The following is a 15,318-nucleotide window of genomic DNA, read 5'->3' as shown; positions in this document are numbered from 1 at the left end:
CTATGTTGTTTGTGGCCGAAGTGGTGAACAGTCCTCTTCGCAGCTCCAGGGGGCAGATGACTCCATTTCTGATGTACTAAAACACAACAGCATCCCCCCCCCCCTGCCCCCAGCTCGGCGGACATCTCCAGCACTCGATCATAGGATACGTTTAATCCATTTGTCTGGAGCATCTGTGCGAGCTTCTTCGTCCTGGTCTTTGCAAACACTGACAGACCAATGTAGGCGGGGAATGGAGTCTCTCGATCCTTTGAGTGTCTGTGGTTAGTGGCACCTTCTTTAAATCTATCATAGAAGTTTAAAATCACTTCAATTATTATATGTTACTTAAAAACATATTAAGGTGGTGATTATCGTGTAAGCATATGCAAATTTGGATTCTTCAAGGTTGATTACATATATTTTGACACCAAAATCATATAATTTGCTCTACTGCCTCATGCTGTGCGACATTATAGTATAGGGTTGCGCATACTGGCAATGGCGGCCATCTTGAAAAATGGGGGCCATTTTGAAAAAAATTGCGTGGTAAACGTTCGATTTATGAATATACATGTCATAATGGATATGTGTGCCAATTTTGGTGCTTGTATGACGATGTGAATGATTCGGCCGATTTTTGCAATTAGCTGCCCCACTATACCCCTTATCCATGTAAATGTGAAGGTTGCCAAGGGATTATAACCTATATCAGAAATGACATCCAGGGTGAAGAAGAGCTCCTTAATTGGCACCCCACAGACGCACGTAAAGTCACCCTGTGGTATGGCAACAGCAAGCTCATACTTAATAACATCTATTGTCCCCCAAGTAACACTCTGAACTTCTTGGAACAGAGCACTATCTTTAAGAAGACGGTCATAGCTGGTGACCTTAATGGACACTCCCCCCTTTGGGGCTATGCTTACCAAAACAACACAGGTAAGAGGATTGAAGAACTATGTCTGTCCTCTAACCTCATCCTTCTTCAAGATGAGGACTCGACCAAAACACTTCTTCATAGGAGACATGGGACCCTCCACAGACCAGATCTCACCCTGGTCTCTGCTGATTTACACAACAATTGCAGTGAAGAGGTGCTAGACTGTATATCTAGTGACCATCGTCCCGTTCTCATCAAAATCAGTATACTGAAACACAGACAAAGGAAAAGAAAAACCCGTTGGAACTTCAAGAAGGCAAACTGGGATCTCTTCAGAAAAACAGCTGAGGACACCGTTAAACTGGATGATCTAGACAATAAAAGTATAGACGCCCTTAATAGTGAACTCACCTCCACCATCTTAGATGCTGCAAAGAAGAGTATCCCACAGGGGTGCAGAACTAACTATAAACCCTTTTGGAATGAGCGCTTGGAGAAAGCTACAAAAACTAAAAATGATGCCAGACATGAATATATGAGAAATATCTAAAAAAATATGGACAAGAAAAAATTAGATACAAAAAGGCCGTAGCAGAGGCTAAACTTGTCACCAAGGAATCTAAGAAGGAAGCCTGGACGCAGAAGTGTGGGGGACTCAATTTACATCAAGGTGGACGTGAAGCTTGGTCACTTCTAAATAACCTCACTGGCGAAAAAAGGAAAGAAAACCCCAAACCACTACACACAGGAACCGGAATTCTCACCAGCGAGTTAAAAAAAAAGCCGAACACTTCAATAAATATTTTGCCTCCATTAACAAGAGCAGCAAAAGGAATGACCTGGACAGGGGTCTACTGAGTGTTCTGAAAGGAAAAGAGAAAGATTTGATGACACCGAGTATCTTCCAGGACTTCTTAACTAAGCGAGAGTTGGACTGTGCATTCAAGAAACTGAAGAAGCGAAAAAGCCCAGGTCCTGATAAAGTACACAATGAGATGCTACAAAACCTTGGTGAAAAAGCCAAACTGCTACTTCTTAAGCTCTACAACAACATGGACTGAGGGAAATCTGCCTAAAGCATGGAAACTAGCCACTATAAACCCAATCTTAAAGAAAGGAAAGAAGGCAAATGACCCTAAAAACTACCGCCCAATATCACTCACGTCCTGTATTGGCAAACTCTGTGAAAGAATCCTCAATTCTCTTTATTGGTGGCTTGAGTCTTCAGGTCTGATCTCACAGTGTCAAGCAGGGTTCAGGTCAAAAGGCAGGACAGAAGACCAGCTCTTCAGGCTTACACAGAAAATCATTGACGGATTTCAAAGAGGGGAACAGACAACGGATGTGTTTGTGGATCTCCAACAAGCCTACGATAGAGTGTGGAGGAAGGGACTACTCTTAAAACTGCAGAACATGGGAATAAAGGGAAACATGTAGGCCTACTCCTGGATTAAATCATTCCTTACAGTAGATAGACTTATCCAGACTCAGATGGATGAAACCCTATCTTCAAAAGCAGTACTGGAGGAAGGACTCCCACAGGGATATTCTATCAGCTGTACCTCATTCCTCAATGATGTTTCAGATGTTCTCAAAGCAGAAAAAGCCCTTTTTGCTGATGACCTGGTCCTTTGGCACACTGGAAACTCGACAACAATAAGCAGGCGAAGACTACAAGATGATCTAAATTCCCTAGGAACCTATTGCCGTTTATGGAAGATGAAAGTAAATTGCGAAAAAAACTGTCTACTCTGTTTTTACGAGAAGCTATAATCTTGCAACAGAAATCCCTCTCAAAATACATGTAGATGGTACCAACTTGAAAAAGGAGAATAACCCAGTGTATCTTGGAGTACAACTTGACAGCAAGCTCAACCTGAAACAACACACCAACAACCTTAGGAAGAACGCTATGAAGAGACTTAATCTCATCAAACGACTAGCCAGTACCAACTGGGGATCAGACAAGAACACCTTGAGAGGCCTCTATTTAGGATATATCAGAGCTGTTTTTGATTATAATCTTGTTCTACAAAACATTTGCAGTAAAACTACCAAGAACTCAATGGACACCATCCAAAACCAAGCTCTTCGTCTTATCTCTGGCGGAATGAGATCCTCACCCACTGCGGCCTGTGAAATCCACACAAATATTGAACTTTTAGAAACTCGAAGAAAACGGGCAGCTTTAGAAGTATATGAAAGATCTAAAAGGCTAGAAAATAACCACCCTAATATAGTCCTTGTTGACAAGTGGAAACCTAATCAAAGACTAAAAAATACAAAATCTGTACTTGACACTCTTCTCAATCTCCAAGAAAAACATCACCTCCCTGAAAGACGAGAACCTCTGGAAAGAGTTCCCTCAACTCTCCCACCACATCTCACCATAGCAAAGCCAGAAATTAGGAAAACACTTTTGGACAAGAGCAAGAAAAACACATATCCTGTAGCACTAAAACATTCTGCCCTTGAAACAATTGATTCCTACCCACCAACATGGATCCACTCATACACTTATATATGGATCTGCCTTTAAGGCGACAATCAACGCTGGATATGGGTCAGTGACCAACTTGCCCAGTGGGATAAAAAAAAGAAGTCTTTAACTCCAGCGGGTCCTTCTGCTCCAATTTCATTGCCGAACAACAGGCTATCACCAACACAGCAAACTACATCAACTACTTGTTTGACACTAACCCACTTGCTACCACAGACATCGTTATCTTTACAGACAGCCTTTCAACACTAGAGACACTTGAGAGTGGGACCGATGTGAATAAAGATTGCCCTTGATTTGGAGTCTACATAATTTGATAAGTAGGCACCACGTCAGAGTAGTCCTACAATGGATTCCTGCCCACACTGGGATACCGGGAAATGAAAGAGCTGATGCTCTGGCAAAGAAAGGAGCTAGCTCCCCCAGCCTGAAAGTCCTAGGAATTACACCACCGGCTGCCAAATGATCAAGTCAAACCTCAAGGAAGAGTGGATGAATGATTGGGCCACAGGTACGACAGGAAGGAGGATGTATGGCCACATGAATAAACCACTGGTCAAAGATCCAATCAATGAGTTGAGGAGGGGAGATCAATCCATAATCTTCCAACTTAAAACACATAATGTACCCCTCAACCAACATCTCAACCGAATTGGAGTAAAGCAGTCTGCTGCCTGCCCACTATGTGACTACCCCTCAGAGACAGTGGAACATCTTCTGTTCTTCTGTAGAAACCAACTGATTTAAGGGGATGTTTTCTTCCCAAGCTACCCCACACATCTAACTGCCTCTACTCCTCAAAACAACAATTAGAACAGACATGCAGCTATTACCGAATGGCATCATGCAGAAGAGTTAACGCTCAGATGTTACTTGATCGCTAACAACAACAACAACAACAACAACAACAACAACAACAACAACAACATAGATGTTGGACAGGTAAAGGGGAGGAGCGAGAGGATCAGCGAAAACCTTCAGATTCATGATAGGATAGGATGCCATTTTGATTGGTCGTCAAGGTTGGCCGCTCTTTGCTCGTCATAGGTAATAAGCCCACCTTAGAGTCACGTCAGGTTATTTAAGAGTAAGGGTAGACCATTTTACCGACTGGCCCGGAATATGAGTCTCGATTGATTCTCGGCTTACAGTGTCATCTAAGAAATCGTTCACCTAAGAACTTGCATTTTCTATGAGTGTTTAGCGTCTTCTCAGATGTTCAGCCACCCTCGCTCGAAAACTAGAAATGAATGTTTTTGCCTCTCCTTGTGGCATGTCAATGCCCCGAAGGTCAAATATGATGTAATGTAATGCTCCTTCAGGGGAACAGAAAACGAATGTTGATGTCAAAATTTCTGGGGTCTGCCTGTAGCTCTTGATGAAGTTATTATAAGCACAACTTTTTGTTTTGTCAAAAGGGTGGGTGATATCTGAAAATAAACAAGCTCTTGAGTATTAAATCTCTTAGTAAAATCTGTTCCTAACAACAAGCTGATGTGTTCTCCCTCTGTATTTAAAAAATATGTTTCAAATAGTCTTTTTCTGAAAAGTAATGAGGTGAAGCATTTCCTGTCTATGAAAGAGATTGTTTATGCAGCTGGTGAAACAGTGGCCATATTTTTATGTTGCTTTGAAAGAAGATTAAGTAGACTATAGTCGGAAGGCTCTGGAGAACTATTTACATTTTAAAATATTTATTAGCATGAGAGAAAAACATAATCTTACTACTAATGGAGCTAAGGCCAAATTTTGCGAACAGTATATTCTCAGAAACTACCGAATGAAAAAAATATGAGACTTTGTCAGTACCCATAAATTGAAACGTAGTGTTGCACAATTGTATTTTCAGTAAGATCAAATGTGTAAGAAGAAATCCCATTTTTTAAGTTAAATTTAGTCCTTTTGTGTAGCGATTGCCATCATTTGCTTCAACATTGTATATTCACTGCGGAGTGCCGACTGCGCCGAAGGATATTTTATGTTTAGTTATACATTAAGTAGGTTTACGGGAATTCCCGGTTTCGGTCTCACGCCTTTGACCGTCTTCTCACAGCGGGTGTGGAGTTTGGGAGGAAGAAGAAGAAGAAGAAGAAGAAGAAGAAGAAGAAGAAGAAGAAGAAGAAGAAGAAGAAGAAGAAGAAGAAGAAGAAGAAGAAGAAGAAGAAGAAGAAGAAGAAGAAGAAAAAGAAGGAGGAGGAGGAGGAGGAGGAGGAGGAGGAAGAGCAGGAGGAGGAGACGGAGGAGGAGCAGGAGGAATTAGAGGAGAAGGAGGGGGAGAACAAGAAGAAAAAGACGGAGAAAAAGAATCAAGTAGTAATGCATGTTACAAAGAAGGGACTTTTTCGTTCGTTAGAGAGAGAGAGAGAGAGAGAGAGAGAGAGAGAGAGAGAGAGAGAGAGAGAGGCGTCCAGAAAGCACTGCAGAGGTAGGGTGGTGAGAGTGACAGGGAGGGTGTCGTCGAAAGCGCCAAGAGTAGCCTTACGTAGGCCTACTTAATGTATTCATGGGTCACAGTCAAAGGTTTAGCCAGTCGTAGCCCGGTTTACGCCCTGCGTGTAGTCTCATGTGTGTGTATGTCTAAATCTAATATCTAGATCAAGAGAAACAATCATGAAAGCATTGAAAGTAGATTTCTCCTGCAGTGGAAGGATGTTTTGTGTTCAGTGTGTTCGTGGGTAGGTCTATATCAGGATCTAATATCTAATCTAGATCAAGATAAAAAAAAATCATGAAAGTAATGAAAGCAGATTTCTCCTGCAGTGGATTTAGCGCGCAAGCCGAAGGATGAGTGTATTTTGTGCTTTTGGTGTCTAGATGAGATCTAGAATCTAGATCTAGAATCTTTATCCAAATCGAGATCAAGAAGAATCATGAAATGAAAGTAGAATCTAGATCTGTGATATTTCGATAACCTATTGAATATTGAAAGTGGATTTTTCTTGCTGTGCGTTATAGATTCTAAAAAAAAGGTCTAGATCTAGATCTACATGTGAATATTAGATCGAGATCAAGAATGATGAAAGTATTGAACGTGGATTTTTTCCTGCTGTGAGAAAAGACCTAGAGTCTAGAACTAGACTGCCTGTGAATCCAGATCGAGATCAAGAATCATGAAAGTATTCTGGAAAGTGTATTTTTCCTGCTGTGAATTGATCTAGAAATCTAGGCCATCTGTGACGCCTGTCGGTTGTTAAAAATGTGAATTTCTAAACTTATATCTATCTATGGGCCTAGGCCCCTTCTTTCAATTATTGGCCTGTCTTTATAATTCTTAGAGATCTAGGCTAGATAGAATCTAGATTAGGTTCTTCTAGGAAGCCACAATTGGCATGTAGGCCTAACTCAGGGGCAATTTGGTTAATAAAGCAGGTTGAAGATAGTCAAGGGCATGTAAATTAGATGTTTTCTTCATCCTACCTGTTTTGAGAAAATCTATTTGAAGAAGAAGTTTTCCTTTCGTTCTTTTTGCTGGAGCAAAAGCGTCCATTATTGTTGTTATGCTGTCAATGATGTCCTTGTGGATCGACATAAACGTCAGTGCGATTTCTGGTATTTTGCATACTTCCCTAAATGTCGTCTCGAATTTGTAGTCCTTCAGAGTTGAATAAAGGCCCTGGATTATACGACACTGAGGCAGATTTACATATTTCATTGCAATGTAATACTTTTAATTCTGTTTGTAATTTGATTTTAAGCAAAACAGTTATATTTCTATAAATGATCCTAAAAGAACTGTTGGAAACGACTTTTGATAGTCCTGGAATTAATTGGAGGAATTGCAGATTGAGAGTGCGTTGATTTTATTTTGCTTCAAGAAACTGTCACAAGTTGAGTAACTATTATGTCACAGGCCTGCTTTGCAGCAATTTCGTTGGGGTTGTAATGTCTGCGTCTCATGGAAGCGTGGTTCTCTGTGTGTGTTTTGTTGATAGAACACGTATACTGTTTCTAATTTCATCGACGGCTACTTTAAACGTGTTAGAGCTTGTTAGGTTGCTATGGGCGTTGTGCTTTTGTGTTAGAGAATCCCATAAACAGCGTCAACGTGCATGAACACTTTGTTGAAAAAGTGCAAAAATATGAGAAAATGTTTCGCTCTTTAATACATTCAGGATACCATCGTGGATGGAATTATCGTCCCAGTGCTCAGACTGAATTTCTTCAAGACAGAGCTGGATATCTCCTTTCCAAATGAAGACTGCGCTAATTAGTCGAGACTGTAAATACCACCTTGTTTCAGACGGTCATGGAATATTCCGGTGTCAAACGCAGATGCATTTTGTAGAGTGGGCAAAACATGTCGAAGAGTCTGCATAGCGTTAGCGAAAAATACCTGTTCCCCGACAAATCACCCTTTTCATGACCGTGAAGGGCGAGTTTGTGAGTTTCACAGAACAGAATACACTAGATAACATTATACGGGGTGCCCACTACGGCAGGATCGGGCCAATCGCCCGACTCGATCGCCTGAGACTGAAAACAAGCACGTTTGTTTTTGAAGCGATCGAGTCGGGCGACTCGTAGTCGTAGTGGGCGCCCCGTATTACACAATAAGTGCCTGTTCTTTCTCACCAGTTCGTTATAGTTATAGTGAGACGTTGCAATGCGATGACCCACGACTAGCTGCTATGTCTACTTGTCAGAAAGTATGATACTTAACGGCATTTTTTACGTGCGCTCTTGGTGACTTTTGACTTTAAAGCGTTGTTTCAATTGGACAAGATCAGTAAAACCTGTCTTAGACTTCTTGGGGTCCTCAGTTCCAAAAAGCAGACAGGAGAAACAGTAGGCCTAATCTAGGCCTACAATGAGTATAATTTGCTAATGCTGACTGTAACTAAAGCCACTCCACTTTTTATTCATTGTATTATTCTGATATTTTTGGGTTGGTGAGGACTTAATTCATTCACTCTCTTCTTGTTACTTTGTTTGGTGAACTGAATTTATTTGCGATCAACTCCATTCATCCTGCATTGGAATACGCACTCGAGTAATAAAACTTTCCCCACTTCACCATTCCAACTTCTAACACAATGACCTAATTACGTCATGTTGACCTCGCTCCAGTTCAGGGTTACAGAGGTGGGGCTAGAGATATAAATGGCAAGAGAACGGACCAATCGCACATCGCTGGGAGCACTCTGGTGGATTGCTCCGAAGCTATCATAATACGGGCGTTGAATTGTGTAGGCTATCGTGAACTGGTCTGAGATCGTGTTATTTTTAGACTGCCTCTATGGGCTTTGTTCGGCTTGTGCACATTGAGATTGTGCCGCCTTATTAATATTTATGAACTAAGAAACTCGGTCAAAACGTCATCGTTGTTTGGGTCGTCCCATAGAGGGTTTTCCGAGATAGATTACACCACTGAACATACTATTTTTTTTACTTGGGTGAAGCACAAGAACTTGATATGGTGTAGTAGATGTTGTAGAGCTGTTGTAGATGTTGTAATGAACGAATAGGTTCTGGCGAGGAATTTGTACGGAAAACTGATTGGATTGTCGATTGTAGAGGTTCTTTTTTGTCACTTTGTGGGTGTTGTGCGCTAAAATTTTTGGGCGGCAGGGCACGACCGTACTCTATGGACGAGCCGCCCCTGGCCTAACTCTTTATAAAAAAAGTAATTGAGCTGGAACTTTAGGAGGAAATGCCACGCCTTCAAAGAGGGGGAAGAAGTCTTACCGCTAGAGGTAGTCAAGAGGGGGTGCTACATGGATAAATTCACGGTAAAATATTTATGTTTTGTTTCTTTCTTGTTTTCGGTCTTTTTCCTCTTCTTAACTTTCATAATACTTCTTCATTATTATTCCGTTTGTAGAACGGGTGGTTTTACTAGTATAGTATACTGTGTCGCAGCATGGTGGAATCAGTTTCTTGCCAGTTTTTGTGTGTATGGATTTATTGCTATCAAATTAAAACTTTAAAAATTCTTGAACTTGGTGAAGAAAATAGTGATCTGCAAAAAAGAACATATAGATCTATATATTTAATAAAGAATGAATACGAGCCTTCAGCTTTAATTAAAAGTTACCAAACTTTGACGGCTATTTTCTTGCTAATTTCACTTGAAATGGCAGTCTTGAATGCCTCAAAGACGGTTTACTATGAAAATACTGAAATGCATTGATGCTCATTGCGGATTAGAGTTTTGGGACCACAGCTCTATAACATACAAAAAATTTGTTTCAAGGTGTAATGGGCCCTTTGTGGTGCAATGCAATGTGGTGGCAAGGGACGAAATTTGGGCTTATTACCTGTATTACCTGTCCTTGGCAGCAACGTCATTGCACACCGGACAGGTCCATAAGTGCTCAGTTCCCCCCAGCACCAAAGCCCGATTGTTCCGGTGGCTGTCTGATTATGGCGACGTCTTTCCTTTCCAGACAATCGTTCCTTTCTTCCTTCTCCCCTCTCCATCCCCATTTCCCGCATCCTAATGATTGCGTGGTGTTATGCTGTCTCCTTGTCTTCATCATCCCGCAACTTTTTCTCCAGAGTCTTCAACACTTCTCCTTTGTCAAATTTCACCTCACCATCAACCACAGCACTGCCTGCCAGCCTATCAGCCTCCTCATTGCCTTTCACCCCAGAGTGCCCAGGACAGAATATCCACGTGGTGGCTCTAAGTGATGAGTGTTGTATTGGGTTCATCCATTCACTCCGAAGAAGCCCTTTCTCAACCCTTCGCAAGATGCTCTTGGAGTCCGTGACAATGATGAGATGAGTTGTTCTTGGTCTTGTATTATGAAGCCATCCAAGCGCTCTTGTTACGGCCTCAGTCTCCATTTTCATGCTTGAAATTGTTCTTTCTATGGCCCCTGACATACCATGAACCTTTTTGTTCCCACTGTACACCACAAAACCCCATCCACTTCTCTCACCCCTCCTGACTGATCCATCCGTATAGATCACTGGGTCCTCTGGCTTGGAATGCTCCTCAATTAACTGTCGTATATCATTGTCGTTAATGACAGCAGCACATAGTGATGTGAACGTTGGCCAGTCTTCTGCAATCGGGGCTCAGTTCAAACCACTCCTTTCCACTGCATATTTCATCGCTGCCACAAACTTTCCTCAAGGAGTCTTCGGCTTCTGCCACCCATGAGCTGCCCCGTTTGATCCTGTTTCCTTTGATGCTGCCCAGGTTGTCATGCAAAGAGTGCCTCGGGTCTCCCAAAACATTCAAGTACAGCTTTGCCTGTGCCACCTTATGCCTCACTCTGATGCTGGCCAGGTCAAGGATGTATCTCATACAGACAACATGGGTGTTCTTTGTGCAACCTAGAACGGCCCTCATAGCTGCATTCTGTACTCTCTCCAACCTGTCTATCTGAGTCTTGGACAGGGAGAGGATGCCCAGCCCATAGTCTATGACTGACAGAACCACCAGCTGCATTAGGAGAAAAAGAACTCTCTGTTGAATTCCCGCTGAAGCCAAGGTCTTCACTACATTGATGCCCTTCTGAGCCCTGACAGCAACATTGTCAATATGTCCTCGAAACGAAAGTGTCCTGTCCAGAGTGATTCCCAGGTGCTTCAGCTCATGCTGTCTGTCTATGAGAAAGTGGTCAAACACAATTGGAGGCGTAGGATCTTTCACAATACGGTTGTTGAGTGAGCACCAGATGACCTGTGCCTTGTCTGGATTGATGACCGCATTGTATTCCTCACACCAATCTGCGACCTTGCTCAGCCTGTCCTGTAGCATCCGTCAAACTGCTAGCCTATCGCGACCTTCTCCGTAGATCATCACATCATCTGCAAATGTGAGGATTCTTCCTGCTCCACTTACACCGATCCTGGCAATTTTGGATGTATATATGTTGAACAGAACCGGTGATAATGCTGATCCTTGTGGCAGTCCTGAGGCAATCACTACTGGGTCTGACATCCATCGCCCACTTCTCAGCACCACCTTCCTCTCAAACAGAGCTTCGGAGATCCATTGTATCAACCAGGGGTCAACATCCATTTCCATCAGGAGATCCATGAGCTTGCCGTAATCCACTCGGTTGTAAGCACCCTCTAGGTCTATAGCAGCCATTGCTGTCTCCTCCTTTCTCTGGAACCCTTCAACTACATCATAGGCTAACACCGCCGTGTTTGTGCAGGTGTCTTTCCCTGGTCTGTAGCTTCCAAGGCCGTCTGGAAGGAGCTTTTTCATCTCTAGGTAAATTGCCAGTCTTTTGGCTACAATCTTTTCCAGGATCTTTCCATACGTGTTCTGCATGGTGATGATTCTGTATCCCTTGATGTTGGAGTGGTCTTTGCCTGGTTTAGGAAGAGGCATGAGGTAGCTGTGTAGCCACTCCTCTAGGATCTTGCCTTTGGCCAGACTCTCGTTGAAGTCCTCCACCATGCCCTGTAGATCTTTTTCATCTGCATCCTTAAAATAGCTGTATCTCACCCCATCAGGCCCTGCTGCACTATCCTTCGTTCCACTTATGACCCGTTTCACGTCCTGTATTGTGACACCCTCTCCATACTGCACCCCTGGCACAGCAGTCGTCATAATTGCCCTGATGTTAGCACGCTCCTCCATGTTGCCTTGGTGAGTCTGCTTGATGTACCTCTCAAGGAAAGCCCGGCCTTTTGCTTCATCTGTCTCCATTAACCTATCGTTCTCATCTTAAACAGACAGAGAGCCAGCGTCATTCCTTAATCCCTTCATTTTTCTGTGCAATTTCCAGAACTTGTGTAGCGCCTTCTCCGATGACACCTCGGTCACGTACTGCTCCCACCGTTCCTGCTTGGCCCCATTTGCACTTTCCCTGAAAAGCCGCCCGTCTCTTTTCATCCGCTCTCTGAGAGTATTCTTCTTCTCGTCTGATACCTTATCCGATTTCTTCGCCCTATGCCATGCTCTTGTTGACCTTCTCTTCTGTAGCCACAGCTCCTCAAGTAGAGGATTCCAATAAGGTGGCTGAACGAAGTTTGATTTAGTTGCGCGTGATGCCCAAGCCTTTCTCCTTATTTTCTGCAGCACAGTAGAGCTACTGTCCTTTCCATATATATATATATATATCTGAATGTTTTTTTCATCTTGCATTTTTCATCCTTCCCCTTGTGGCAATTGATCATTACGGAACAAGGCAGATGATCGCTTCCATGGTCTGACAGAGCCTGCCATTTAGCAAGAACCTCCGAGCTGTAATCAATGCCAAATCTATGTTGGAATCATCCTCTCCATTGCGCTGTGCAATCCTTGTCATGTGTGTTCCATTGAGGGTGGAAAAACTGCTCTCTATCATCGCTTTCTCCAGCGCTTTTCCTTGGATGTTATCGTGTACATTTCCCCATGTGACACTCCTGGCGTTGAAGTCCCCTACGATCATCACCCTTTCACTCAGTTGGCCGAGCTCCTCCAGGAAGTCCCAATCTTCCTCAATCCTGGCACTGTTATTGCCCACACAGATATTGACAAGCGTCCATTTCCTCTTCCTCACCTCACACTCCACAATTTGGACCTCCCTGTCCTCCCTGTTGAATCGCTTCGAATCAATCAGTCTGTGTGTAACGCCCTGTTTGACTAATATTAGTTGTCCATGATGGGTCTCACTACATGGATTCGTGTAGGTCTTGTAGCCAGGGCATTTGAAATTTTCTACGTTCGTCTCCTGGAGCATCATAATATCCGTTTCATAGATAAGCTTTTCCAGGTCTCTACCTCTTTGCCTGACACTGCTGCAATTCCAGTAGCATATGGCTAGGTTTTTGTTTCTAAGCCTGTCCGACTTTTTCCGACTTTTCCTCATCCCGGAACGTTTCTTTCTACAGCCTCCTCTCCTTCCCCTTTTCCTTGTTACCTTTTTAGGCCGTAATGCCGGGAGCGTCGTCAAGGGAGCACGATCTCCGTAGCTCCCGCGCAGTTTCCCTTTTAAAGAAATATAATTTTAATTCGTGATGCGTTTTTATAACTTGGGGATGTATACTGTCACCCTGGCTTAGCAGACATTAAGATGTGTCACTTTTGATGTTCTCACCCATATTTGCAGGGCTTAAAGTAAACACGATGGATTGGAGGACCATGACCCCTTAGCACTGTTATTGTGTTAAAAGCGTTATCATCCTTGATTCCTAGTGCACAAGTCACTTCATGGTAAACTGTATTGGAGGTATTCAAGTTTTTCTTCATTTGCATTATTACTGCTTCAAAAAATGGGTTATTAGAGGGTGCCTGTGCTAGGTCTTTCTTCTTTGTTTTCCTTTGCTCGTTTCTGTCTATTGGTTCTTGCAATTTCTGACTCATAGTGACTGACTGTGTCAATATGCAATTCTTTGCTCAAATTCTAAAGTTAAAAACATCTCAAGTAGGACCATTTTTGGGTCTTTCTCTTTAAAAAAAATAGAGAGAGAGAGAGAGAGAGAGAGAGAGAGAGAGAGAGAGAGAGAGAGAGAGAGAGAGAGAGAGAGAGAGAGAGAGAGAGAGTTCCACTCAACCAGGAAAACGGGGAAAAAGCCGGGAATTTCGTTTTCAGATTTCCTTGTTGGGAAAAACACCCGAGAAATTGAATGAAAAAAATATAGTGAGAAAACCAGGAAATCAAAGGTCTTCCTATAATAAGTATAACATTAGCTAGAAGTAAGGCTGACATTAGTATGACAAAGTGTTAGATCTAAACAATTATATCGCCTGTGTGCGTTGTGGGTAATGGCCTAGTCCAATGAGAAAATTAAATAAAAAAACATTTGGATCAAACTTGGACTTGAAACAATCAGCTGCAATGTTGTGCTGTGATGTACAGTTGAGATCAAAGGATTGTGACGCGTACTAGTACTGTTGGTTTCTTTTGTTTTTGCAAGAGCCAAGTCAACAGCCAGTAAAGTAACACCCCCCCCCCCCCCCCCGCACACACACCCCAGCCTCCTTTGTCTCGTCCCTATCCATCAAGTGCTGGGTGTTGTCAACATAAAATAATTTTAAATTTTTCTGATTTACCGGGTAGTTAAAAATGAAGGAAAGATGAATAAACTAATGAGAGCAATTAAAATGAATTGCAATGAAGCATACCTTTTTTCTTACAACAACGGAGCCTTACGGGATTTAGCTCTAGCAAAACTGTCAATTATTGGTTCGTAGTCCAATTTTCGCTCTAGACTGGCCTCTATGACCAAAGTTCTAAGACTTGTGAGTCTGTCTTGACGCATTGAGGACCGCAAAATGTTTTTCACCCGAGAAAGGGTACTGAAGGAACGTTCAGCTTGCGCAACTGTGACTGGCAAGGTGCATAAGATTCTCAACATGATTACAACGTTTGGAAACCAAATATCCAGTTTCAGGGAATGAAGTCTGTTCAGCAACTGAAGATGCGGCAGGACTTTTCTCCAATGTTCGCTGAATGAATCACTTTCAAATGTTCCAACTCTTGCGCACGGTCTGCTGATGCATCCACTGCATATTCCGTGTGCAATTTGTTTGCACGATCACGAATAACGCCGACTTCCTCTTGGAGATATTTCCACAAAACACTAATAAATAACGAATCGAGTTTTGTCACTGCTTATACTTTGTCGCCAAATTTCCAAGAAGGCAGTCAATGGGGACATAGAAAAACTTCTTGTTTGAATTTATTCTCGGGATTTTGGTCGTCTGTTTTCATCTTCTGTCTCGTCCTTTTCTTTTGTCGTTTTGCTGTTTCGGCAAATGAATGCTCAATCTCATAGTTATCTGCTACTAATTTGGACTCACTCAAGACTGCGTTCCATTCATCTCGCAAGCTTTTCAGATCTTTAATCAGACTATTGATATTTTCCACCTCAACGTCAAGAGTTGCATCTCGTGCTTGAAGCACTCTATTTCTGTGATCGATTGCTGTGAGGATTTTGAGCCAAACGATTATCACACATTCAAATGATGCCAAGTACTTGAATTTGAATAACAATCAAATCTGAACGTGTTTCTGGGGGGAGGTTCTTTTGAAGAACAGTTTGAACAGCTTTCCTCAATCCCCTG

General features: G+C 42.5%; 1 protein-coding gene across 1 annotated transcript; it reads right to left on the bottom strand.

Annotated features, from left to right (window-relative positions):
• Positions 1–11,076: 11,076 nt before the first annotated feature.
• LOC106013216 lies at positions 11,077–11,976 on the bottom strand. The gene has a single exon (XM_013088325.1). It carries the CDS (start codon positions 11,974–11,976, stop codon positions 11,077–11,079), a length of 900 nt encoding a protein of 299 aa, XP_012943779.1.
• Between the last annotated feature and the right edge of the window lie 3,342 nt (positions 11,977–15,318).

This window comes from Aplysia californica, unplaced genomic scaffold (assembly GCF_000002075.1).
Source record: "Aplysia californica isolate F4 #8 unplaced genomic scaffold, AplCal3.0 scaffold00724, whole genome shotgun sequence".
NCBI lineage: Eukaryota > Metazoa > Mollusca > Gastropoda > Aplysiida > Aplysiidae > Aplysia > Aplysia californica.
The sequence above is the reverse complement of the archived record's forward strand: the minus strand, read 5'-3'. Positions and strand labels throughout refer to the sequence as shown.